The following is a 26,383-nucleotide window of genomic DNA, read 5'->3' as shown; positions in this document are numbered from 1 at the left end:
AAGGAGGGATATTAGTGGAGAAGGAAAGGCAAGAAAAAGTAATGGAATAAAGGCTTATTTGACTGAAACATAGAACATAAGAAAAGTCGTGTGAAATAAAACTATAAATGTTATGTTGGAGGCAAATTGTAGAAAGCCAAAAAGACTAGAGATTATACTTTGTCCAATTAATTTCATTCTCTAGCAATGAGAAATCAATGAAAAAGTTTTCCTAGTGGAGTGATATACTCAGAAAAAATATATTAGTGATATTATTTAAATATCAATGTGGAGATGAATTGGAGAATAGTCAATGAGAAAGAATACTTAGTAGATTATTATAGCAGTCTAGGTAAGAAAAGATAAGAACCTAACATGGTTATAGTAGGAATGGAGAGAAGAACATGGATGCAAGGAGTACCGAAGTGGTTAAATCAATAGAATTTGGGAACTGATTAAATATATGTATGGCTCATAAAAGTTCCAAGGTAACAGTGCCCAGCACATAGTAGGTAATTAATAAATATTTCTTGATTTGGATTGTTGATTTATCCCACACTAAATTCCTTTGATTATTCAGGTCATTAGAGTTTGACATGTCTCCTCCTCAGGGTTCTAAGCAAACCCTCCTGTGGCTCCCTGAAATGTTCTATCAGCTGTGTGACATTATTCCTAATCTGACTAATACAGTGAGTAGGATACAATACAATGAGACTTCGAAAGAGTTGCCTTAGAAACAGACTGACAGTTGAGCATTTCCTTTCCTTTGGCCCTTTCTTTAAAAAGTTTGCCCATCACTGTTCTAGAGGGAATGAGGTGGCTTTCTCTAATGGTTTGAACCCAGCCTGGTAGCTTCCCCTTAATATCAGCTGAGAATAATTTTAATCATCAAGCTTTAATTACCTTTCACAGAGGGATATTTGCCAAGGTTGCATAGAAATAATGGTTAATACTCCCCCAAAGTGAGTGACACATTCTCCCACAAATATATTCAGAGTCCAGGGGAATGTGGGCTCAAGCTTAGAGTGCACGAGGGGTTAACTCATAACTCCTAGTTGCTGTAAGTTCTTGTCTCTCAATTGTAGAGAGTTCGAGAAGTTTCCCTCAAACATGGTGAATTTTTATCCATATGTCCTTAGTTCCTCCTGTAGCCAGTGTCCTAGTTGATCTGGGATACTATTAGGCCACCAGTGACAAAATATAAAGTTCTAGATCTCTCAGACTCTTCAAGGCTTGCAAGATACATCCCAGGCCAAAGACCAGACCAAGGAAGCCAAATGCTCCAATTTCTGGAAATCTATTCCTCTTTGACTCAATTGATAATTTATAGATGGTTCCTGGGATATGGCTAGGTTTTCTTAGTCTGTTTGGACATGCTTTCTTATGCAACTTCATTTTGGTTTGAAGGTTGTTGCTGTTTTTTTAGCATGTGTAGTCTAAGCTTCCTATACCTATACTATTGATTTTGAGGCATGTTCTTCCCTATTTAAGGTATCAAGGCTAAAATGGGAGGAGTGGTTTTGATCCCATTCTAACACATATAGTGAGGTATAGTGAAGAGTCAAAAATAAAAAATGCTTCCGAGGAACTGAGTTTGAGGGACTGGGAATATGGATATTCTCAGCAGAAATGGAGATGCTGGTCAGGGTCAGATAAGTGATTGGGGGCCAATGGGGTGAGGAATAGAGGAAAGTGATGAGTTCAGTTTGGGAAATGTTGCAATTTAAACTCTGGCAGGACGTCCATTCCTGATAGCGAGTGTTTCTTAGTCAACGTGATTTACTGGATAAAATATTGGAGAGAATATTGGGTTTCAGGAGGCAGTGGGAGAATGAGTGAAGGGAACAGAGTCCTTATTTGAGAGTCAGATGATTTGGGTTCAAATCTCACATCTGACTTTTACTAAATATGTGACCTTGGGCAAATCATTTAAAGGTTTAATAATGTTCCTTATTTTAAAAATGAAGAGGTTGTAGAAAATGGCCTCTCAAACTCCTTGCTGTGTTACATCCATGAATTTGTGAATCTCAAGTCATATATTACTTTAGTATATTAGGTCATTTAATTTTTCCAGAGACCACTTTCTTGTCTGTGAATATTGGCTATTTGCTTTTCATGTTACAAAACATTGATTGTGGCTCTGATGAAGGAAATAAGACAGATCAAATAATGTTTCTCTCTTCCAGGAATTTTCTATCCTTTCTTAATGTTTGTGTATTCATAATAGATAGAAAGTAGACTCAATCTTAGTTGGCAAAAGCATTGCAACCTTTTTTAGATAGGTTTATGTAGAAAGTTCAAGAATCCTTATTAATTCAGCCAAACATTTTCCAAAATCCTGGCACCTGGAAAACGTACTGCCATCTCATTTTAAATTCATATTGGTGAGGGTTATTTTACAGAACCTATTCATGCTTCTGGGACAAAGCAGAATCTCTCTCTCTCTCTCTCTCTCTCTCTCTCTCTCTCTCTCTCTCTCTCTCTCTCTCTCTCTCTCTCACACACACACACACACACACACACATCCTCACAATGATAACTGAGCTTGTCTCTACATACACAGAATAAGACACTTTCACACTCTTGAAAACAAGCAGGAAACTGAGCTTTGATAAATACACTGAAACACTGGCATCTGCACACATCTTAGAGATCCAGAGTTAGAAGCAACCTCAGAAGCCTTCTAGTCAAACTCCCTCATTTTTCAGGTAATGGAACTGAGGCCCAGAGAAGTTAAATGACTTGTCTCAGGTCACATCACAGCTGCCAGAGATGTTTTTGAAAATAGGTCTCTGACTCCTTATTCAGTGATCTTTGCATTATGCAGTCAGGGAGGGGTGACAGTCAGTCAGTCAACAAACATCTACAGTTTACTCAGTGCTAAGTAGCGGAGATACAAGTAAAGGAGATAAAAATGAGTTCCCTGCTCTGAAAGAACTCACAGTATAATGAGGGAAAACGCATACAAACAACTATGTCCATACACATCACAGACAGTATCAATAAGAGGTCGTCTCAGAAGGAAGACACAACTATACAGACACTCCCGCAGGCCGATTGCATGTACAAGCATGTATCCCTTTACTGCTCATTTGGCACTTTCTACGTAATTATTCTCAGTTCTGGATGCTCTAAGGGCGGATGCTCGGGGTCCCCAGTGTGTCGCTTCACACCTGCTTCTCTCGGACTCTTCCCCACCTGTTTTCCTCCCGGGGTACAAACGGAAGTGCAAGCGCTGACTTCCAAACCTCTCCTCCCTAGCCCAGTACAGGTAGCCTGAACAGGACGGCCGGGGCGGGGCTGAGGACCCGACGGTCAGGAAGTGCCCGGGAGTGTGTGTCACTCCTAGTCCAGACACCTTGTTGATTTCTAGGAGCTCCGACTGCTCTGCCTGGCCGGGAGAGGACTTCTCTTACTCACCTGTTCTCCAAGTGTGGCCCCGGGCAGGGGCTGCCGGCTGTCTTTCCTTCCCTCCCTTCTTCCCTCCCTCTTCTCTTTGCTTCCTCGGGGCCTTGGGGTCCCCAAGTACGGCACCATGAGCAAGTTGGGCAAGTTATTCAAAGGGGGAAACTCTTCCAAAAGCAAGGCCGCTCCCAGCGCTCAGGAGGCCCTAGCCCGGCTCCGGGAGACTGAGGAGATGCTGGGTAAGAAGCAAGAGTACTTGGAAACCAGGATCCAGAGGGAGCTCGCCCTGGCCAAGAAGTACGGGACGCGCGATAAGCGAGGTAGGGTTCAAGTCCCATCCATCCTCCACCCCCGGAGCGGGCACCTGGCCCCATTCCTGACCAGCCCTTTACCTCCTGGACTGCACATAACAATCCCTAACTTCCTTTAAATCTCTCTTGAAGTTTCTTCAGACTTTCAGAGCAGTAAAAACAATTTTCTGCCAAAGAAGGAGCTGAATGTATGTAGAATGTATGTACGCTTGTATATGTGTTGTACCATAGATGGAACTGTATACAAATATGGAACCCATGTTATAAATATTTTAATGAGACCAATATGAGTCTCATCCATCCACCTTCAGCTTTGAGCCCTTTAAATGACTTTTCTGTAGTTATGATCAATACCAAGAAGAGGTGGATTTCAGGTGCCTCTACCTTGTAGGATTTTATATTAAGTTTGTGGGGAATTCCAAATCAGTAATGTCCTCCTATACCTATCACATTCTGCGTTCTTTGTGCTCTTCAAACCTCCATCAGACTGTTTAACTTCTCACTCCGTATCCCCAGTACCCAGCAAATCTCTGGCACAAAGGGAGTGTTTAATAAATGTTTAGTTTGAGGAGAGAAAATCGGCCAAGCAACACCCACAGACCACTGCAAGAGCTAAGTAAAAAGACTCAGGAGAGCAAGGGGTTTTTCCTTTTCTCAGCAGTGATATGCTTCTTCTCAAAGATGTTTTCTGTTATCCTGAACATTTTTTAAAATGCAAAATTTTATGAGACTCTTTGACTCATAACTATGCTATTGTTTTACAAAAATTCATTTTCTTTTTTTAATATAATTTTGTAATCAACCTGTAGTAAAGCACATAAACTAAATTGTTATAGAGGATAGGAATAGACTCTTTTATAACTATGTAAATATTGGTTTTAAAACTTCTTTAATTTTTGGTTCTTCTTAAGATGTGGCAAACTAGCACAGGAGAAATATACTAACATAACTTTATATATGAAAACAGCAATAGCTACTGGATTCCTGTTCTTTGGCACTTGCCAGGCTAGAAACAGAGCTGGTGATACATAATTCTGTTCTCACCATCAAACTATTAATGTTTGCATCCCCATGCTTGCAACCCTTAGTCATATACAAATGTTACTTTTTAAGGGAGGATGAGGAGAACAGTTTATTTCCTTTTTTATTTTGTTTTTTAATCCTTACCTTCTGTTTTATAATCAATACTATGCATTGGTTCCCAGGCAAAAGAGCAGTAAGGCACAGGCTATTTCCCAAAGAGCCAGACCTGTAAACATTTGTACCTCTCAGTGGAATTTGCTAAACACACCAGATATGCAACCATTACACAGGCCTATATAGCAATAAGAGCTAGAATGTGCACAAAGGTCAAACTTCATTTTCCCTAGTAGTTTATATGCTGCTTTCACTCTCTCAAGCTGTCACAATATTATGGCACATAGATGGACCTTGTATTGTTGGCTTCTACTTTATTTTTGTATGAAAATATTTATTGAAAAGCATTAAAATAGTAAATTCAAAGAGGAAAATTCTATCTTAACTTACTGAAGAAAAAAAAAACACATCGGTATTAACTGATGATGACTACCTGAAGGATTACTGCTTTACTCTGCATTCTCTTGGTGCTTACATGCTGTTTGTATGTAATAATACAGTGATATGACTAATGATATAATATTTTTTGATTGTTTAGTCATTTTTCAGTCATGTCTAACCCTTTGTGACCCTATTTGGGGTTTTCTTGGCAGAGATACTGGAATGGTTTGCCATTTCCTTCTCCAAATCATTTTATAGATGAGGAACTGAGGCAAACAGGTTAAATGACTTGTTCAGAGTCACATAGCTAGCAAGTGTCTGAGGGTAGATTTGAACTTAGGAAGAAGAGTTTTCCTGAATTGTTGGTCTCACCTTGATTGACAGGGGAGACAGTTGGAGACATTGGAATGTTCCCAGATGCCGTGAGCCAGGTGCAAAAGTCAGTTGGCCTGAGAGTATAAATATTCCTAACAGCCATCTGGGAGGGTCTTTGACCATTGATCTTTGGGTCTTTGACCTTTGGTCATCGGTTCTCTCTGAATCTCCCTAGATCTTTAGGTATCTGAACCATCCTAGCTCTTTAGGTCTCTGGGTCCCTGGGTGGTGAAAGGGAGGAAGGGAGGTCTGAGAAGATGAGGGTGGTTAGGAGTTGAATACTTCCTGAAGACTGTTGAGGCTAACATATCACAAACTGATAATAAGAAAGCTGAGAGGAAATCATCAATACAGCTGCACCAACAGAGCAGACTACTCTCTCTGTTTTGGCAGTGGCCAAGCTGAACCAGAGGGGTTGTTAAGAACAATAGCTCCAGCTTTACTGAATCAGTAGCCTTCAGTCCTGAGAGATTATTGATCATTGATAGTAGATTGACAGGGTCTCCAATCCCCAATCTGTATCCTGATTATCCTTTCCCTAATTAAGATCATAGATAAAGTATTTAATAAATACCTTCCTGAGTGGTCATTATATCACAACCCTTGGGGAAGGAGCAAACGCAGTCAGATGAACAATGTGATCCAAGGCTAATCAGAGCCCAATAGTAATAACTGATCTAACCCCAGGTGGGACCTGAACGGGTTACCCATCCACCTGACCATTTGTGGTCCTTCCTGGGCACTGTTATTTAGAAGAGGAAATTATAACATCTAGCAAGGGTGATTGGGGTTGGTGTTCCCCCATCACCAGCACCTAGGGAGAATACAGAGATACAGCTCCATCCTCACCAATATCTTTATACCTTAGGAGGAGGCACCCATTCTTTATAACACAGACCAGATGCTCTTATCTACTGTGCTACTCAGCTGCCCACATATGGTAATTAATAACTATATTAACATATACATTGCTTTTATGTGTTCCTAAAATTCCCAACCCTCTTCTTTCCCTGACTCATATCTACATTTGTGTATCCCTTTGGAGATCTTTGACCACCTAAATTATTGAAAAATTCTTTGTTTTGAAGAGCCAAGGGATCTCTCTTGTATTATAAGACCTTTAAAAGCAAAGATTTTTGAAACAGCTTCTAGTGCTTACTGCATCATAGGTGCTCTTCTCTTTTCCAAATTCCACAATTTCTTTCAACAGTTTTCATATGATATGAATTCCAGAAATGTCACTATTATGGCTATTTTCCCCTGGACATTTTCTCTTTTAAATTGTGAGTCTCAGAACTAGGTAGAATATTTCACATGTGAGCAGAAAAATGCAAAATATGATAATATATGTATATGTGTGTATATTTTTATTTGATATTTACCAAAATTTCTTTTGCTTCTTCAACTGGTAAGTTGTAGGCTTACTCATTAAAGACAAAAATGAGAGAAAATTTGTTCTATTCTTTACCAGTTGTCATAGGATCATAGATCTTGAGCTGGAAGAGACCTCAGAGCCCATCTCCTCTAGTCCATCTCCATTTTATGGATGAGAAAACAGGGTCAAGGAGATTACATGATTTGAATAAGGTCATACAGAGAATAAACATTAGAGGTAGATCTTGAATCCAGGGCCCCAAATTCTAGAGACAACATTCATTTCATTGTACCACACTGCCTCCTATGTCTGATATCCACTTCTAACAAGGCATCTGCAAAGGATTTTCATAAAAACGTCCTCACATTGGGGGAGTTTTAACTGCATGTGTCACTATGACTAGTAAGGGAATGACTTTGCAAGACACTACTAGAATGGGATGAGAAGGAAAGAAATGGAGCATCAGAAATAGCTAAAGTGCATTCTTCATCCTTTCCCTTTATTCCAGAAGCTGAAACCTGAGGATACACTTGAGTTTAGTGTCTGTTGAAATAAAGAAAGGCCAAAACATAGAAATGATGGTTCATCATGACTAATTTTTTTGTCAGTAATAAATGTGCACATATACAGTAATAGTTGTGGTCATCAGCATCATTAAAAGGGCAATTACATGTAATTTTCATTAAACAGCTGCCCTGTGCTATGCTGTGCCCTATTATATTCAAAATATTGCCCTATGTGAAAAAGAATAAGTTAGAATAAGATTTATTAACTTTTTCAAGAATTTCAAGTGGTCAGAGATTTCCTTTGTGTTGTTTCCTGAGATAATGCTGCAGAAAGACTTCCTTGTCTTTCATCTAGTACAGCTGTTCTGTGGCAGTGGCAAACTTTTGGTATTAAATAATATTCCACTTCTTCTGAACATTGTGATTTAGAAGTAGAGCCATGCTACTGACAGCAGAAAATGCTAAATGAACTGTTGTACAGTGGGTATGGACATTCCCCCTTATATGTCATAGCTTTGAGTACTTAGAGATAGACTTGGAAAGGCAGACTCTTTGAAGTCATACAGCAATATTCAACTTCCCATACAGTAATTCCCTTGGTCACACAATATCTTCTTAAACACTTCTAGTAACAGGAAACATTCTCTTATTGGGCATCTTTGTCAGCCAGTTCTTTATTATGAACAACTAAAATCTTTCTAGCATCCATCCATTATTGGATCTAGTTTTGCTCTCTGGGACTGAGCCGAAACATTTCTTTAGACATAACAGCTTTTCAGGTATTTAGTATTCCTAAGACCATAGAGCTGGAGCTAGAAGGACTCTCAGAGGTTATTCAACCCTCTCATTTTATAGATGGAAAAACTAAAAGCCACTGATATTAAATGACTTGTCCATCGGCCCCCAGGTATTAAGTCAGTCAGTCAAAAAGCATTTATTAAATGCTTACTAAGTTTCAGGCACTGTGGTGGATACTAGGAAGATAAAGAAAGGCAAAAAAAAGGCAAGTAAATTTGACAGGGGGAATTTGTATCCAGTCCCCATAATTCCAGATTGAATGATATTTTGTGGCAATAATAATATTTGAAAGCAGGCAAATAGATGATACAGTGTATAGATCATGGAATTTGGAATCAGGAAGATCTGAGTTCAAATATGACCTTGGGTATTTACTAGCTATATGACCCTGGGCAAGTTACTTAACCTTTGTTTGCTTCAGATTTGTAAAATGGGGATAATAATACACACCTCCCAGTATTGTTGTGAGGATCAAGTGCAATAATAGTCCTAAAGCACTTAGCACAGTGCCTGTACATGGTAAGTGCTATATCAATGTTAGCCATTATTATTTCTAATAATAGTATAGTAACTATGTATTTATCATTTTTGTGAGATAGGTACTATAAGTATGATGTTCCCCATTTTAAAGATGAATTTGAACTCAGTTTTTCTTTTGATTCTAACTCTAGAATACTTTCTACTACATGGTGAGTACTTTCTTATGATCTGCCTAAATATTCCCTTTTCCAAATACTCCTTTTCCTGAAAAAAAGTTTTTTCAATTGATCTCCATAGGAATGAGCCCCATACTTTCTCTATCTTGGCCATTTTTTCAGGGTCATTTTTTCTTAAAGTATGAATCTCAGAACTGAATAAGATATTCCACATGAGGTCTGAAAACTAAAAAGTATAATGGGATTATTATTCTCCTTGATGTGGACGTAGAGTTTATGTGTCCCAGGACTAATTTTAATTTTTGGCAGCTAAGTGATAATAATCATCCATGAAAATCTTTCCCTAATATATCAGATCTGAAGAAAACCATAAATTCTTGAAAGTTCTACCAGCAGAACACATACTTTGGCAAATGTTCCCAAAATTGTAACGTTTTGAAAACAGGTCTAGTCATTTGTTAGAGCCAAGCTAGGTCAGTAACGAGAGGGTTGTCACTGGAAGCTAATGGTGACACAAGTTGATTATTTTGGGCCATGACAACTCAAAATTGACAGAAAAACTTAAAATTGTCCTCAGTTCTATGTAGCTTTCTTCTTTTTCCACGGTAAAACTGATGTGATGTTAGAAAAGGGGATAGAGATTGCTAAGACCAAATAGTTCTTAGGTCATTTTATGAACATTAATTTAACTGTTGACAATTTTAATATGCCATCTTTATGCAATGACCAATGCATTGCTTTACATGTTGAAGAATCACATAACATCTTTATTGACTTTTTCACACTACAAATGAGAGAGCAACACATACAAAAATTTGCATGTTTTCATCATATGTATGAAGGCAACAAGAAAAACATTCACAGAATGTTAGAGCAGAAAGGATTTATTTTATTTTATTTTTAAACCATTGCCTTTCATCTTAGAATCAGTACTATCTATGGTTCCAAGGCAGAAGAGCCTTAAGTGTTAGGCAATGGGGGTTTAAGTGACTTGCTCAGGGTCACAGAGCTAAGAAATTTCAGAGGCCAGATTTGAAACCAGGACCTCCTGTCTTGGCCTGGCTCTTAATGCATTGATTCGCCTAATTGTCCTGCAGAAAAGAACCTTTTAAAAGATAATAAACCTATGCAAAATAGTTGCTACAACAAGGATGCCTGAAAGAACACAGAAAGTACCTCAGTTAGCAAATATTTAATTTCACTTATTCATTCCTTCCATAAACATTTTTAAGGGACTTGCTGGCCCTGTAAAAAGCATTGGAGAAGATACAAAATTTAGATAAAATGAAATCTTTACCATCTTTGTGGAAGGGGGTAGTGGTGATGTTAATACAGAGAGATACATAAAATAGTAAATAAATTCATTAGAGAATTCTGAAACCAAATGTTATATGAAGTCGGAGAGGGAAGGTTATTTAAACTGTAGGGATCATGAAGGAATTTGCATTCGAATTTGGCTTTAAGGGATGGATAGGAATTCAGCAAAATAAACAGGAAAGATGAGTGTTTCAAGAAGAGAAAAGAGTGAACAAAGGCCCAGAAGTGGGAAAACACATTGAATTTAGGAGGCAGTAAAGCAGTCCATTGTGGTTGATGAAAAGAGGATCTGGAGGAGATAATATGAACTTAAACTGCAATGCTAGACTATTAACCAGATGTTAGGCAAAGGAATTTTATCTTTAGGCAATAGGTTGATAGATGGGGGAACCACCAGTTTAGAATATAAGTCCATTTCTAAAAAAATAGATTATTAATGATTGAAGACTAAAAGTAATATTTCTTCACAAAAAAGGAGAGTAGTTGAGAAAATCAGCTTATAGAAAACTTCACACAAGATCTAGCAAAATCAAATCATAACAAGAATATTCATAAATGAAGCACAAATATAGACTGAAATTTTCAAAATTCAACAGATCTGTTAACGTTTTTAGCTTGATCTATTTGTGGGGGCAACTGTTGTGGAACTACCATTTTGGTATTCTTACTTCAGTATCTGATGTGCTGTGTTAGGATGTCACAAATGTCTTAGACCTATTTAAAACTATTAATGCTTAATAATATGAATAAACATTTATAGAAAAAATTGTTTAAATACAGGTCTTTGACTAGTCAGAGCAAAGGATGCATTAAATACAAGTTTAGAAAAAAAGAATAAAGATGAGAATATACTATATTTGTTTATACAAGCTGTCAACTCAGAAAAATGGAAGATAGATATCTTAAAGATGGGGACTCAATCATTACCATTTCTTATAGATATCAGACCTATGCAAAATAGTTGCCACAGAAGGATACAAGGAGATAACTCTTTTAAGGATACTAAAGAAATGTCAAAGGAGAGATCCCCTCCCCCCAAAAAAAGAAAAAAAGACAACCCAAAGGTAATGTTCTTACCCCTTTGCAACTCAGACAACTTAAAAAGAGATAACAATTATTCCATGATTTTGTTGGTGTGGACATTTCCTCAATCAATATAATTGCCAAACTATCAGGTCACTATCGGAAAAGGAAATGAAGTTAGTTTGGTTTAATTTGTTCTTATTCAGTTGATTTTGGCTCTTAGTGATCACTTGCTTCTTTTTAAAGTGTTCATAAAATTGAGCATTCTGTAATATTCTGGAGTTTCCTCCTTCTCCTCCCTCTCTTAAGTGTTATTTTCAGGCCAGTATAATAGTCTGTTTTTAGAAGCAGAATTTCTGTGGCTTCCTTCTCAGCATTCTTTCTAATTTTGAATAGTGGTCAAATGTTCCTTCACAGGTTTGGATTATTGGTATACATTTTAAAGTAATCAGGATTAATGCTGTAGAGGTAGTTAGGTGCCACAATGGATAGAGTGGTGGGTCTGGAGTCAGGAAGATTTGAGAACAAATCTTGTTGCAGATACTCAATAGCTGTGTGATCCTGGGCAAGTCACTTAACCTTTGTTTGCCTCAGTTAACTCTTCTGTTAAATGGGGATAAAAATAGCAGTTTACCTCCCAGGTTATTGCGAGGTTCAAATAAGATAATAATTATAAAGTGCTTTGAATAGTATCTGGCAAATAGTAAGCATTATAAATATTAGCAATCATCACCATCATCATCTTTGTTGTTATTTAGTATGTATGCAGTAGTATGCAATAGATTGCCTTTCCTCATTCTTTTCTATACATCTTTATAATTGTGGCAAGTTTATGTGATTTTTTTCCTATTTAGTAGCTATATATAAGTATAAATTTCATTTCAGAAGAGGTAGGCAGCTTATGTGCTTTGCGTTACAAATGAAATGACCTTTCTGCGGATAAGGCATTGTAAATATGTTCCAAATGGTATATATACTCATTTGGATACCTATTATTCTCTCTCCCCTCCCTCATTACTTGGAGGTCTGGGACTGTTCTTGATTTTTCTTTGTGTATTCAGTACTTAGCTAATTAGTTTAGTATTTAATAAATATTTGCTTGTTAATTGATTGACTGATTTAATATTGCTGGTGCTTTTCCAAATACTTTATGACTCCTTGTTTTATTGTTGTTATTATTATTATTTTAAAAATCTCCCTTTCTGTCTTAGTATCAATTTTAAAACAGGAATGGCAAGGGCTAGGCAGTGACTTGCCTAGGGTCACATGAGTAGGAAGTATCTTGAGCCTCCATTTGAAGCCAAGTCCTCCAAATTCAAGACCTGGCACTCCATCCACTGTTCTATCTAGCTGTCCCTTATTTTTTTTTGTTTGTTTCTTTTTCTTTCTTTATTTTATTGTTCAATTATTTTTAAAGAACCAGCTTGTACTTTCACAGATCAATTGAATATGTATAGTAACAAAAGGGTAAAGAAAAGCATTTGACTAGCCATGAAAAGACTGGCAAGGGAGCAAAGAGAGTTGTGCTTTCTTAGTTTCCACACTTCTCTGGTGGGGGAGGGGGGCACAAACTGCATTCTGAATGATGTCTCATTCATATCTGTGCTTTGCTCTTTCAAGGATCCTTGTTTTCATTAATGTGCGTATGTCCTCTATCGATATAAATCACAACCCTCTCTATGCCTATAATCTCCATCAGTTTCTGTGACTGAAAAAATTAATCACCCTATGGCCAACCTTCTCATGATCACTATCTATATTTGTGCCTATGACATGCTTGAGCCTGAGCGTGACTAACCACAGCAGGAGGAGGATGAAATGATCATGGATAATTGAAGTAAACAGACAAGTCTAAAAAGACCCTCAATCATAGCCTGTTTCAGACATCTGCCTCAGCGAATCTTTTTAGCAAATAGCAGTGATTTAAATTTTATCTGCTTTTCCCAACAGGCTTCTGCTGGAGGTGTTAACAAGCAGTGAAATGACTCAAAAGCAGAGCTATAACTAGGAATTTCAGTGCCTAGGGCAAATTCAATTGAATGGATTATCTATTTCCCATGTACTTATATATGTACATGTCTCTCCCAATCAGCTTCTCTGGCAAAGATTTATTTCTTTTTGTCTTTACATCCCTAGTGCTTATCACAATGCCTGCCACTTGGTAGATGCTTTAAATGGTTGCTGATTGATTGATTAAATGTAGACTGTTTTGGTCAGATGTAATCATGCTGAACTAGAGGGAAGCCTGTCCCCTTGAAAGTCTATCCTTTAACCCATGGCACAATTGATAACTGACTACCAATGGACTCCCTCACCCCTAAAGACCTTGGGAAGAGGCCGAGGTAAAGGAGCTAGCATGAAAGAGGATGTGACAATGGCATGTGGCAAGGCAGGCCTAGAAGAGGCAGTGAATGCCATAGGATGGTCGTCTCCACCTAGGCAGTAGAGGGATGCGGGAGTACTGAGTCTTCATAGTAACTCAGGTTTTACTGATCTATATATTTTCCAAAGATGGGCAAAGGATGGAAGTAGACATATTAATATCCTGAGGCAAAGACCTTACCTTAATTACTGCTCTGCCTAAAGTAAACAAAAGGAGGGGGGGGCAATACAAGGTGGATTTATCCATAAAATATTTACTAACTGAAGTTCTCTTGAATAAAAGTAAGCTCCAGCTAAGAGAATAAAGTCATCTCAAATGAGAGGTGAAAATATCAGGTACAAATTTTAGAATCTCAACTTATATCTAATTATATCCAGTGCTTTAGAATAGTGTTTCCCAAATGAATTTGACCACAGGACTCTTTGGGGCTTGAAATATGTTGTTGGTCTGGGAATAATGCAAGGATGTAATACTCATGGGATAAAAGAGAAGAAAAAGAAGGAAGAGGAAGGAAGGAAGAAAAGAAGAAAAGAAGAAAGGATGGGAAGAAAGAAAAAAAGAAAAAAGAAAGAAAGAGAGAAGAAGAAAGAGGAAGGAAGGAAGGAAGGAAGGAAGAAAGGAAGAAAGGAAAAGAGACAAAAATTAAAGACGGAGAGAAAGAAGGAGGGAAGGGCGGAGATAAGGAGGAAAGCAAGGAAAGAAAGAAGAAACAGCAGTTTAGGAGAAGAATGAAGACCTCTGCTTTTAAAGTTAATCACTCCATGTAAAATATAAAATTCAGCATCATCTTCCCATTTCAATTGAAGTAAGATTTATATTTCTAGTTAAGTTTTCAATATAAAATTAGAGCTGTGAAGTGATACAATTAAACCATTGGCAGGTACTTTGGAAAATGTATAGTCCAGTAAAACTTGAATTAACTATAAAGATTCAGGTAATCTTGTTTTCAAATCTCCAAATGGACCTTTGAAGTCATTTTAATGTCTTCAGCTGTCCTACCTCGTCTAGGTGGGTGTTTCCTTTTTTAGTGTGACAGAGTTCTTCCACAGGCCTTTCTCAGAGGGCTGGGAAGTTTGCACTATTGTTTAACTCTTTCTGTACATTTAATACATGATCTGTTTAAGTCAATATGCCTTTGAGTCTTGACAAAGGATGTTAATTTAACAATGCTTCCCCTTGTGTTAGCTATGACAAACAGGTTTTGCTATATTTGTTCAAGCAAAGTTTAAATTTTATTGGGAGGGGCCCAAGTTTTATCATGTCATAAACATTCTTTAGCATGTAGGCCTTAAAGACTTTCCCTTTTTGTTTTTTAGTTCACATTCTAAAAGCCAGATAGAGTATAATTCTCCATTTCTTTTAAATTTGTTTGGAAGCAGAGACTCCATGTTGCCAAGGTGATATGACCAAAATGCTTTGCATGATTGATTTTTAAAATCATTCAATTATGGAATTTTATGGAAACCTTAGAGATCATCTAGCATAACGGTATCAAATTCAAGTAGAAGAAGGACTACTAAACCCCCATAAGGATCCCTGAAAACTTATATTGAGTTAGAAAAACAGATATTTATGCTTTCTATGTTTTATAGTATTTTTATTTTTATTTTTGTTAAATATTTCTCAATTATATTTTAGCCTGGTTCAGGTTGTACGAGGTAATATTGTGGACTTCACATGGCATGTTTTACGCCTCTGCCCTGGTACCTCTCTCAATTTACAGGTGAAGAACTTGAGGCTTAGAAGGGTTATATGATTTGCCCAGGGTCATTCAGCAATTTTTTGTCACAATTAGCACTCAAACCCAGGTCTTCTTCTAATAATCTAAAGTCTTCCCCACTGTACTACTCAATATATAGTTTTATAATGATAATATATGGAAAGAAAAGTATTTTAAATGTGAAGGTATTTGAAGTTGAGGATGATATTACTCATTAGTGATATTGTTGGTTTATTTGCAGGAATATCAGTATGTTTCTTTGCTCCTCATGGAAGAAAAACAGAATCTTTTGTTGCTTTCTTATATGCCATGGCAGTCAGTCAGTCTATAAGCATTTATTAGGTGCCTACTATATACCAATCACTGTGCTGAGCAATGGGGACACAGATGCAGGCAGAAGACAGTCCCTGCCCTCCAGGAGCTCACAATCTAACGGGAGCGACAACAAGCAATAGATATTAAAGTGTCACATACAGGATGATTTTGAAAGAACAAGAAAGCAGTGGGATTAAGAGGGATTAGGAAAGACTTCTTTTAGAAGGTGGAATTTTAGTTGGAACTTGAAGGAAACTTCAGCAGTCAGTCAGAAGGCAATAAGGAAGAGCATTGTAAGCACGAGGGACAGCCAGAAAAAGTGTCTGGAGCTGAGAGATGGAGTGTCTTGTTTGTGGAACCAGCAAAGAGGCCAGTGCCACTGATCTAATAGTATGTTTTGTATGTGGGTGTAAGTGTGAGTGTAAGGTGTAAGAAGACTGAAAAGGGGAGCAGGGGAGGACAAGTTATAAAGGGCTTTGAACACTAAACAGAGGATTTTGTATTTAATCCTGAGGGTGATAGATATCCTCTAGAGTTCTCATTGCCTTATTAATGGGCTGACTGTGAGGGAGCAAGTGGATCAGCTTGTGGACTAGTGATAAATTAGATAAACTATTGCTCAGTCTAAATGATGTCAAATGATTTTTAAGAAAATGAAACTGATTGAATTAACCTAGCTACTAATAATTCTTAATAGACCTTTCAGTACCTTGAACAATTTACTCCCTGTCAACTGAGTACAAACAGTTTAGAAGGAAAATTCACTGTGTTTACTCAATAAGACCAAGACCATTAATCGCCTTTTTGTGAATTTGAATGATGGAAGAAAAGAAGAAGAATCAAGTGCCCTGAATGTGATTTAACCATGTCATCTCTTGTCTTCCAGTGCGACTGTAAATTCTTTGATGGCAAGGACCTTGAGCAGTAGCTAGTATATATTATATAGCACTTTAAGGTTTACAAAGCACTTTACAAATATTATCTTTTTGCCCTTAAAACAACCCTGGGAGGTAGTTACTATTGTTGTACTCATGTTGTAGTTGAAGAAACTAAGGCAGATAGAAGTTTATGTGGCTTGTCCAGGGACACATAGCTAGTAGGTATCTGAGGCTGGATTTGAATTGAAATCTTCTCCAGGTCCACTGTGCCACTGGCAAGTACTGGTATTTCTTTGTACTTTCAGTTTGAGGCACTATGCTATGTTATTTCTATAGAAGGGCTCATTATATTCTTGTTGAGTGACTTTTGAATAAATGAAGAAAGCTTTTTTGAAACTAAAGAATGTCATGGAAAGGTAGAATTTGCAAGGGATGTCACTATTAGGAATGCTACAGCATTCAACATCACTGAGATAATATAGGCCATCATGGGCAAATATATTTTTCACAATTTATGAAATAAAAATGATGTTTCATTAGGAACTTAATTAAGATTAAAGTTAACTTTAATATGCTTAATATAAGCTAGTTAATTTTTTTTAGTCCATACCTGTGGGTTTATCAGTTTGGAGAACTCCTAGTATGGAAACTCTCTCTATTGATGAGATGCAATTGACATATCCTTTGAAGTTATTATTTTGGAGAGTTGGATGAGGGCATTGAGAGAGAGTAAGTGATTTTCCTATGATCTCATAGTATTTGTCATAAATAAGACATTAATCCAATTTTGACTGATTTAAAGTCCTAGTTTCTATATATGCCTCTGGAGATAAAAGTATGAATCTGGGTAAGAAAAAAGGATGACAAACATGATGGTGGGTAAGGACAAATGATGGCAGATAGAGCAGTTCAGTAGATAGAGCACTAGACCTGGATTCTGGAGGACCTGGGTATATAAATCTGACCTCAGACACTTCTTAGCTGTGTGATCCTAGACAAGTTATTTACCTCATTTGTCTAGCCTTGCTCCTCTGTCTTAGAGTTGTTACCAGAACAGAAAGTAATGGTTAAAAAAACACAACAAAACAACCAGGGGCAGCTAAGTGACTGCAGATTGAGAGCTAGGTCTAGAGATGGAAGATTCTGGATTTAAATCTGGTCTCACACACTTCCTACCCATGTAACTCTGGGGAAGTCACTTAACCCCCATTTCCCTAGCCTTTACTGCTCTTCTGCCTTGGAACCAACACCCAATATTGATTCTAAGATGGAAGGTAAGGATTTAAAAAAAACCAAGAAGAAACAAATGATGACAAACAGGATGACATGCATCCAAACATCCTGACATGAGTCTGTCATTGGAAGATTGGTTAAAGGAAATGGAGATATTGGAAAAGAGAAGTCTTAGGAGGAACAGGCTATTTAGGTATTTGAAGGTTTGACATATTGAGGAACAATTAGACATATTCTCTTTGGCCTTGAAAGAGTGGAACCAGGACAGTAAGTTGAAAATACATGAAGTAAATTTATACTTAATTTCAAGAAAAATTTAACATTAGAACTATCTAAAAGTTGAATAAGTTGACATGGGAAGAATAGCTTCTGATGACTGCTTGTTGGTCATAAATGTTATCTTAACATTACACACAATAACTGAAATATTGTGAAATGATCAAATGTGATAGACTTTGCTATTAACAGCAATATAATGATCCAGAACAATTCTGAGGGATTTAGATGGTTAACCACTTCTAGAGAAAGAACTGTTGGAATAGGAATACAGATGAAAGTATGAGATTTATCACTTGTTAATTTGGGTATATGTTTGGGGGTTTGGGTTTTATAAGATTATTTGCTTACAAAAATGAATAATATGGAAACAGGTTTTGGGTGATAATACATGTATAACCCAGATTGAATTGCTTGCCAGCCATGGAAGGTGGGGAAGTAAGAAGGGAGAGAAGACAACATGAATCCTATAACTTTGGAAAACTTAAGTGGAAATTTGTTATTAAAAATAAAAAATAAATTTGAAAGAAAATTAATGGTATCTCATTTGATCCTTACAATGGCTGATCTCCATTTTACAGATTGGGGAACTGAGTCTAAGCAATGGTCAAAGCAATTTGTCTAAAATCATGAAACTAGTAAGTTTCTGACCCAAAATTTGAACTTGGGTCTTCCTGACTTCAATTTGGACACTTAGCTGCCTCAGAGAGAGCTCAGAAGGACCATTTTATAGCTAACAACACCAAAAGTCAGGGAGGTCATGCAGCTAGTTACTGGCAGATCTGGCACTAAGTGCCTCTTCCTTTATAGATGATTCAGCTATCCCAGTCATAAGTAAGTAATGAAGTGTTGCATTTCATATTTCAAAAATATTTTTGACTGTGCTTATGCTATGTGATGGCTTCCAGTATATTATGCCTATGAGAAAACTAATGGATTTAATATTTGTAACATCCATAATAACAACAAATGCCAAATAAACTGACAGCAAGTCCTTTGAGTTCCAGGAAAATCAAATCTTGTTATATGAGCAAAAGACCTGAAACAACGTCAGGCTTCTTAATAAGCTCTTTGCCACAAACATCGATTTGTGTTTATTATAGCCCCATGATCGTGCTAGAACAATATGGAACTAAAAGCATTTTAAGCCTCACCACTTTTACAGCCACTTTAACAGTGTGCATACCCCATATTTACATAGCACTCTTAATTGTTACTAAAATGTTGTTTGGTAGCTTAAGTTACAGCAATGGTCTGCAGTGAATCACTATAAAGAGCCATTTGTTTCTTGTGGCACCAGCACATAAAAGGCATTGTTCTCTCTGCTGTTGTCAGAGATGGAAAAAAAAAACCAAAACAATATACACACACCTCTGCTGTTACATGGCGAGACAAGGAGTCTAGCCTTCTCTGCTCTCTTGCTAATACAGTAAACCTTTTGTTGAAGCAAGTAATCCCATGTCTCTGACCAATAATATTCGAGAAAATATCCTGGATGGGAGACTGGAAATTGGATACACCAAGCAGACAGCTTAAATTACAACCCCTTTTGAAATTTCCTTCTTCGTCACATCAAGAGAGTTGCATAATTAGGTGGTTGGATGTCTCTGATGAATACAGCTCCAGGAAGGCTTTTAAAGTTGATTTCTCATTACTGCTGGAAAAACAATTCAAAGTATGTGTCATACTGCTGATGGGTCAGTAATATCAGCTTCATACATGAAAGACAGCACACCATCCTCATATGCTTATTCAGTCATTCATTTATTCATATACAAGCAATTATGAACTGAAATGTGGCTTTCTGCTGAAGATATCCTATTCACTTTAACAATTCAATTAAATGCACATTCCTTGCCACTCTTTCTAAATGCTGGCTACACTTTGTCTCATGTCCCCACCTTAACTTACAGGGATGAGGAGTCAGTATTTTCCTTGTTTCCTTTCTAGATTCTTGCTCTGCCACCATCACTTAACAGCCTTTATTCTTTTCAAGTTCATGTCATCCAATTATATTATTCTGTCTCTATCCCATCTCTGAGATCTACTGATCTTCCCGTCATTGTTAATGATTTCAGCATCGGGCTCACAGTCTTCCTTTCCATTCCAACCCTTGTCTTTATCTTTGATGCCTTCAGTCCTTTCATCAATAACTATTTTGATGCCCTGAACTCCTAGTTCATCAATTTCCTCAACTCCACTGTCATCATCACTCTTCTTTAACCACCTATAGACAGAACCATTGCTCGAATCTTCCAAGACTCTGAACTTTGAAATAACTCAGAAATTTACTTCTGTTTCAAATCTTCTGTTCGTCTATTTTTCTTTCTGCCTCACTCCTGAACTTTTTTCTTGCTCCTCATTGCAAACTTCAGTCCTTTTATCCCATACCTGTATCAATCCTTTACCCATTTTTCAGCTTCACTTCCCATTCTTCGTAGTCTTGACTCTATAGAAAGCTACTTCCACAGGAATAGCAAATTTGATCAGTAAATTATTCTTAAACATCTATTATGTATCAGGTGAAAGGCAGCATGGCAGTGGGGTTAGAGAGCTGACCTTGGAGTCTGTAAGTTCATTTTCTGCCTCATACACATGCTATTGATCCTGGACAAGTTTCTAATCCACTCAGTATACCAAGCCAAGTAGGGTCAAATTCAAATAGAAATGGTGGCTATGAAACTGTAGATAAGGATCCCTGTAGATTGAATATTCACTTAGAAAACCACATATTAACATTGTTGTTCTGTTGTTTCACTTGTGTCTGACTCTGTGACTCCTTTGTTGTTGTTGTTGTTGTTGTTGTTGTTGTTTTTCGGTTTTTTTGGGGGGCAGATACTGGAGTAGTATTTTTTTTTTCATCTGAATCTCTCTCATTTTGTGGTCCAGCCAAATTAGACTACTAGGTTCTCCCTTAAAGTAGTTCCCTGCTCTGCTATTAGCAGGTCTCCTACCTTTGTCACATCTGTGCATTCATACAGGCTGCCTGCTTGGTCTCACTTTCTACACCTCCACCTGGTGACATTTTTCTCTTCCTTGGCCAAGTTCAGGTGGAATTTCTTTCGTATTTCTTTCTTGATTCCTCAGATGTTTTTGAGTACTGGTTCTGAATCTCTCCTTTGTTCTCATCCTACCCCACCTTGCATTATAATTATCTGTGTATATGCTTTACCCTCTTTCCCCCATTAGAATGTAAACCCATTGAGATTAGGTACTGGTTTTTTTTTTTTTCTTTGTATTCATAGCACCTAACACTGGGATATGCACACAGGAAGGTACATTTTGTAAATGTTTTTTGGACTAACTGAATTGTTTGTTCTGAACACTGTCCAGTTCATATACTGGGGAAATTTTTAAGAAAATAAGACAGAATCTCCATTGCTGGTCACTGTTTCAGCAAGGAATCTTATCCTAGGGTCCCAAATCACCCTTTCAGGTTTGAAGAGGTGTAGCAAATTTCCAGAGTTCCTAGTAGCCTAGCAGCAATTATTTCCTTCCATCCCTGACTTTTCTCTCCAAGGAACCCCAGGTACTGAGGAATAAATAACTCCTTCCAGGCCAAGGGGTACATCATACTCAGCATCTACTAGAATGGCCAACAAGAGATTGCCCCTTTATAAAGCCAGTTCTGTACATGCAGATTCAGTGGCACACAGAGAATGATATTCAACACCCTAATTCCATTACCCTCCCCTCAGAGAGAGATTGATCCATCAACAAAACTACACTTATTAGTATCAGACATTTTTCTAACTGGAAGTACTATAGGCATCTCAAACTCAACTTTTTCAAAATGGAACTCAGTTTCTTTCCCCCATGGGGCAGTTAGGTGACATTGTGGATAGAGCACTGGTTTTGGAATCAGGAAGACTCATCTTCCTGAATTTAAATCTGACCTCTGACACTTGTTACCTATGTGATTCTGGGCAGGCTACTTAAGTCTTTTTGCCTCAATTTCCTCATCTGTAAAATGAGCTGGAGAAGGAAATGGCCAAGCACTCCAGAATCTTTGCCAAGAAGGATTACAAAGAGTTGGATATGCCTGAAATGATTGAATAACAACAATAATCTTTCCCCTAAAACCCTTTCTTCTTTCTCAAACTTCCTTATTCCTAGAGAAGGCATATTCCTGGTCACCCAGGCTTGTGACCTTAGTGTCCATCCTCTATTTCTCATTCTCACTCACCCCACAGAGACAATCAATTGCCATATCTGTGGCATCTATTTCCACAAAATTCCTTCTGGCCATCCAAACAGCCCTCATGTTGGGTCAGGCCCTCATCATTTCTCACCTTGGACTATTAGAGTAGCCTTCTGTTTGTTCTTCCTGCCTCATCCATTCCCACTTCTATCCATCTTCCACCGAGCAACCAAAGTGGTTTTCATAATCTAACTATTGTTACCATAATCATTTATAAAATCGAGTGTCTCCCTATTTCTTCTAGGATCAAATATAAAATATTCTTTTTGAAATGTAAAGATCTTTACCTGGGCCTCTAGCTATATATTCTGACTTAGTTACGATTCCTCATACACAAAGCTCCATTTCTCTTCATGCCTTTGTACTGGTTGTGCTCCATACTTGTAATGCTCTCTCCCTCCTCAACTATTCCTTATGGAAACCTTGGATTCCTTCAAGACTCAGCTAAAATACCACCTTACCTGTGTCATGTATATATGTGCAGGTTGCCTACATTAAAGTAAGCTTCTTGAGGGCAAGGACTTCTTTGGTTTTGTCTTTGTGACCCTGGCACTTAGCACAGTGCCTGACACAGGGAGCACTTAACTAAGTGATTTTGGTTGGTTGTGTTATGATTTAATTTCTCTGGAGACTGTATCTTAATTTATAATTATTTATTAAATAATAAAAAGCAGGCCAGAGAAAGAAAAGGCATCAGCCACATGTGAGTTGACTCTCTCTTAGTCACCTCCCCTTTGAGCTCTGGTGGCCTCTAGGTAGACCTCCATGTTCTCTCGGTCTAGGATTTCCAGGAAAAAGACCCTGTTTCTTCCCTCCACTCTAAGTTATGGTCTTCCTGACATTCCTTTCCCAAGCCTCTTTGAGTGGAGGGCTCAGACCTCCATCTGACAAGAGGTAGGACCTCGGGATGCCAGGAATCAGCTGAGGTTTAGAATGGCCCCACAGAGGGAGCAGAAACACAGAAGAAAAACAACTGCTTGATCACATGGGTTTATGGGGTTATGATTGGGGACGTAGACTCTAAACAATAACCCTAATGTAGATATTAATAATATGGAAATGGGTCTTAATCAATGACACAAGTAAAACCCAGTGGAATTACACATTGGCTATGGGTAGGGGGTTGCGGGGAGGGGAAGGAAAGAACATGATTCATGTAACCATGAAAAATATTCTAAATTAATCAATTAAAAAAAAAAAAAAGAATGGCCCCACAGAGCATGCATATCCACTTCTTTCTGCCTTGGCTCTGCTTATCTTACTTCATTGCTTCATTACCCAAGAGGATTGTTTACAGATAAACAAAGAGCTTGTGTCCACTCTGCTTAAGCTAGAGGGAAGAAGCAAATTTATAGCTTTGGTCTTTTGTTTTTTTTTAAATCCTTACTTGCTGTCTTAGAATCAGTACAGAAGAGTGGGAAGGGCTAGGCAATAGGTCTTATGTGACTTACCCAGGGTCACACCGCTGGGAAGTGTCTGAGGTCAAATTTGAATCTAGGACCTCCTGTCTCCAGAGCTGACTTCCAATCCACTGAGCCACCTCGCTGCCCTTAGCTTTAGTCTTAAAACAACCTTTTTCTTTTCCTTTAAAATCAAAAAAGTTATTTTGGGGTGCCCCAAAAGGGGATTGATTGATATTAAATTCCCACAGTTGTTTGGGAATTGGTTCAGATATGGAAATATATGTTCTACCTTTAATTTCTAAGCAACTGTACTTAAATTTTCCTAAGACTGCCCTCCTATATCTGGCTGTAAATGTCATTGTTACCCACAGGAATATCTTCCCAATCTTCTGTTTTCATCCTCTTGACCTTTGCCTGTAGGTGGTACTGTTTTTCTTATTTCATATAGGATGCATTTTATTTTCTCTCACTTTGAATGCCAGTGTCATTTGTTGATTCAGTGATTTAATATTAGCCCATTACCTACAAAGCACTAGCGTCAACTTAGGGTTAAATCTCAGAAAAGAAGCTCTGTTTATTCCAGTATTATATTGTTCTCAGACCAAATCTCTATAATACTACATAGGTCTATAGCATAGTCTACCTGTTTCTCAGTGTTTCCTAAGTAGCAGCCTCGGCTTCTCTTTTGCTTTAAATGACATGTACATGATTTATTTTTTGCAAGAATTATGATATAAATTGGAACTATACTTAGGCAAACTTTTTCATTTCTTTCATTCATGGTTTAAATTTTAGGATGTGTGTTGTCTATTAATACATACATTTATTTTTATTTTTTTGAAACCCTTGCCTTCTGTCTTAGAATCAATACAAAGGGGAATAAGTGACTTGTCCAGGGTCACACAACTAGGAAGTGTCTGAGGCCAGATTTGAACCTAGGACTTCCCATCTCTAGGCCTGGCTCTCAATCCACTGAGCCACCCCCAATACATACATTTAAATGTGACATAGTTTGCCAAAGTACTTAGAATTAAGACTCTGAAAGTAATTTTAGCTCCCTTCCTAGGTAATACCATATATATTTTAAAATAATACTAAAAGAACAGAAATTATAATACTACAGTTGGTTCAGAACTTTTATAGTCACTTAACTAGTTTGACAAGTCTGGGTGGAGGCAGGATTTGGACATTCCATTTGCTTGTATTTTTGGGTGGTGACATTCAACTGGAGAACTGAAATGTGGACAAAATATTTGCATTATTTAATTCATGTTCTCATTATGTTTACATTGTAATGTTAAATTTTTGTTCCTTCTCAAGTCATATTATGATACCTCATCACAATGTATGGGTTACCTGGATTCTTGGAGATTATGCCAAACAGAGTGTAAGCCCAAGAAGGCTCTACTGGGGGCAGCTGGATTGAGAACCAGGTCAAGAGATGGGAGGTCCTGGGTTCAAATCTGGCCTCAGACACTTCCCAGCTGTGTGACCCTGGGCAAGTCAATTAACCCCCATTGCCTAGACCTTACCACTCTTATGTCTTAGAACCAATACACAGAAGGCAGAAGGTAAGGGTTTTTAAAAAAATCTAAAAAATTTAAAAAAAAAAGAAGGTTCTATTATGCTGGACAAGCTGTGGATATGGTTCTAGTAAAAGGCTATATTTACTTTCTGAAAGACAACTTAGCTAATGGCTGAGAGGCTCTTTGTCAGTAGTTGGTCTCTTGGTGATGAATTCGTTGGTCCTGACAATCCACGAAACAAAGAATACAAAATGGCCCTCGGTCCTATTTGGCCGTCTTCCAATTCTGCGACTGGTTTTTAATTGATTGAAAGGGAGGAGAAAAAGGAGTGGGGTGAGGTGGGAAAGGCTCTAAGAATCAATTTTTAGGCTATCTAAAAACATTAACTTGTACTCTAATTGTACTTTAAATTGAGATCCTTGTCTAGTGACAGAGTGGACATTTCTCTCCTGGAGAAATTAAAGTCATATTAATCTTGACATTCTGCTATAAATGAATCCAGAATGCAAAAGAAAAAGACAAGAACAGCTGTAGTAGACCAAGGATACATGGAAGGAGTCTTTGCTGGTGGTGACACAATTTTAAGGGAATTGAAGTATCAATTTTCAAAGTTTCTGAAAGAGCAAAAGTTACTAAATATTCAGAAAAAAGTCATGGATGTTATTACTACCTGGAAAGCTGACAGGAAAAGCATCAGTAACTACTGACCCATCTGCCCACTTTCTCATCTTTATAAAATCTTTATGAGAACAATCTAAACACGTATTGAGAGACCTTTGATGATGATGATATGAATAGGAAATAGATAGGTAATCACAAATTATATTTTACAACAGGCTATATCTTTATAGTCATTAACTAGGCTGAAAGGTACAGAAAATACCCTTTCTGTTGTTTGTTGTTCTTCTAGGGATTCTATTGTTTGTTCATTATTAAACCAATAATGTCACCTTAGGTGCTCTTCGACAAGGTGTCTCCCATGTCAAAATCAAACAAGATTCATTGGAATAGGTTTATGTGTAACAATTGTGAGAATTTAACCCTAGCCTGTATTCCTTTTCTTTCTCTTGGTACTCTAAGATCAGCCTTGGGTTTTCTTTTTTTTTTTTCTTTTTTTTCTTTTAAACCCTTAACTTCTGTGCATTGACTCATAGGTGGAAGAGTGGTAAGGGTAGGCAATGGGGG

At 37.6% G+C, this 26,383-nt stretch overlaps 1 protein-coding gene across 2 annotated transcripts in view; it reads left to right on the top strand.

Annotated features, from left to right (window-relative positions):
• Positions 1-3,514: 3,514 nt before the first annotated feature.
• CHMP4C (charged multivesicular body protein 4C) overlaps positions 3,515-26,383 on the top strand; it is a 39,086-nt gene continuing 16,217 nt past the window's right edge. For both annotated transcript variants that reach the window (XM_044657925.1, XM_044657924.1), the window contains exon 1: positions 3,515-3,704. In XM_044657925.1, coding sequence (XP_044513860.1) covers positions 3,515-3,704 — 190 coding nt within the window. The remainder of the gene's footprint in view (positions 3,705-26,383) is intronic.

The sequence above is a fragment of the Gracilinanus agilis genome, chromosome 1 (genome assembly GCF_016433145.1).
Source record: "Gracilinanus agilis isolate LMUSP501 chromosome 1, AgileGrace, whole genome shotgun sequence".
In the NCBI taxonomy this organism is placed as follows: domain Eukaryota; kingdom Metazoa; phylum Chordata; class Mammalia; order Didelphimorphia; family Didelphidae; genus Gracilinanus; species Gracilinanus agilis.
This window is presented reverse-complemented; position numbering and strand designations above follow the sequence as displayed.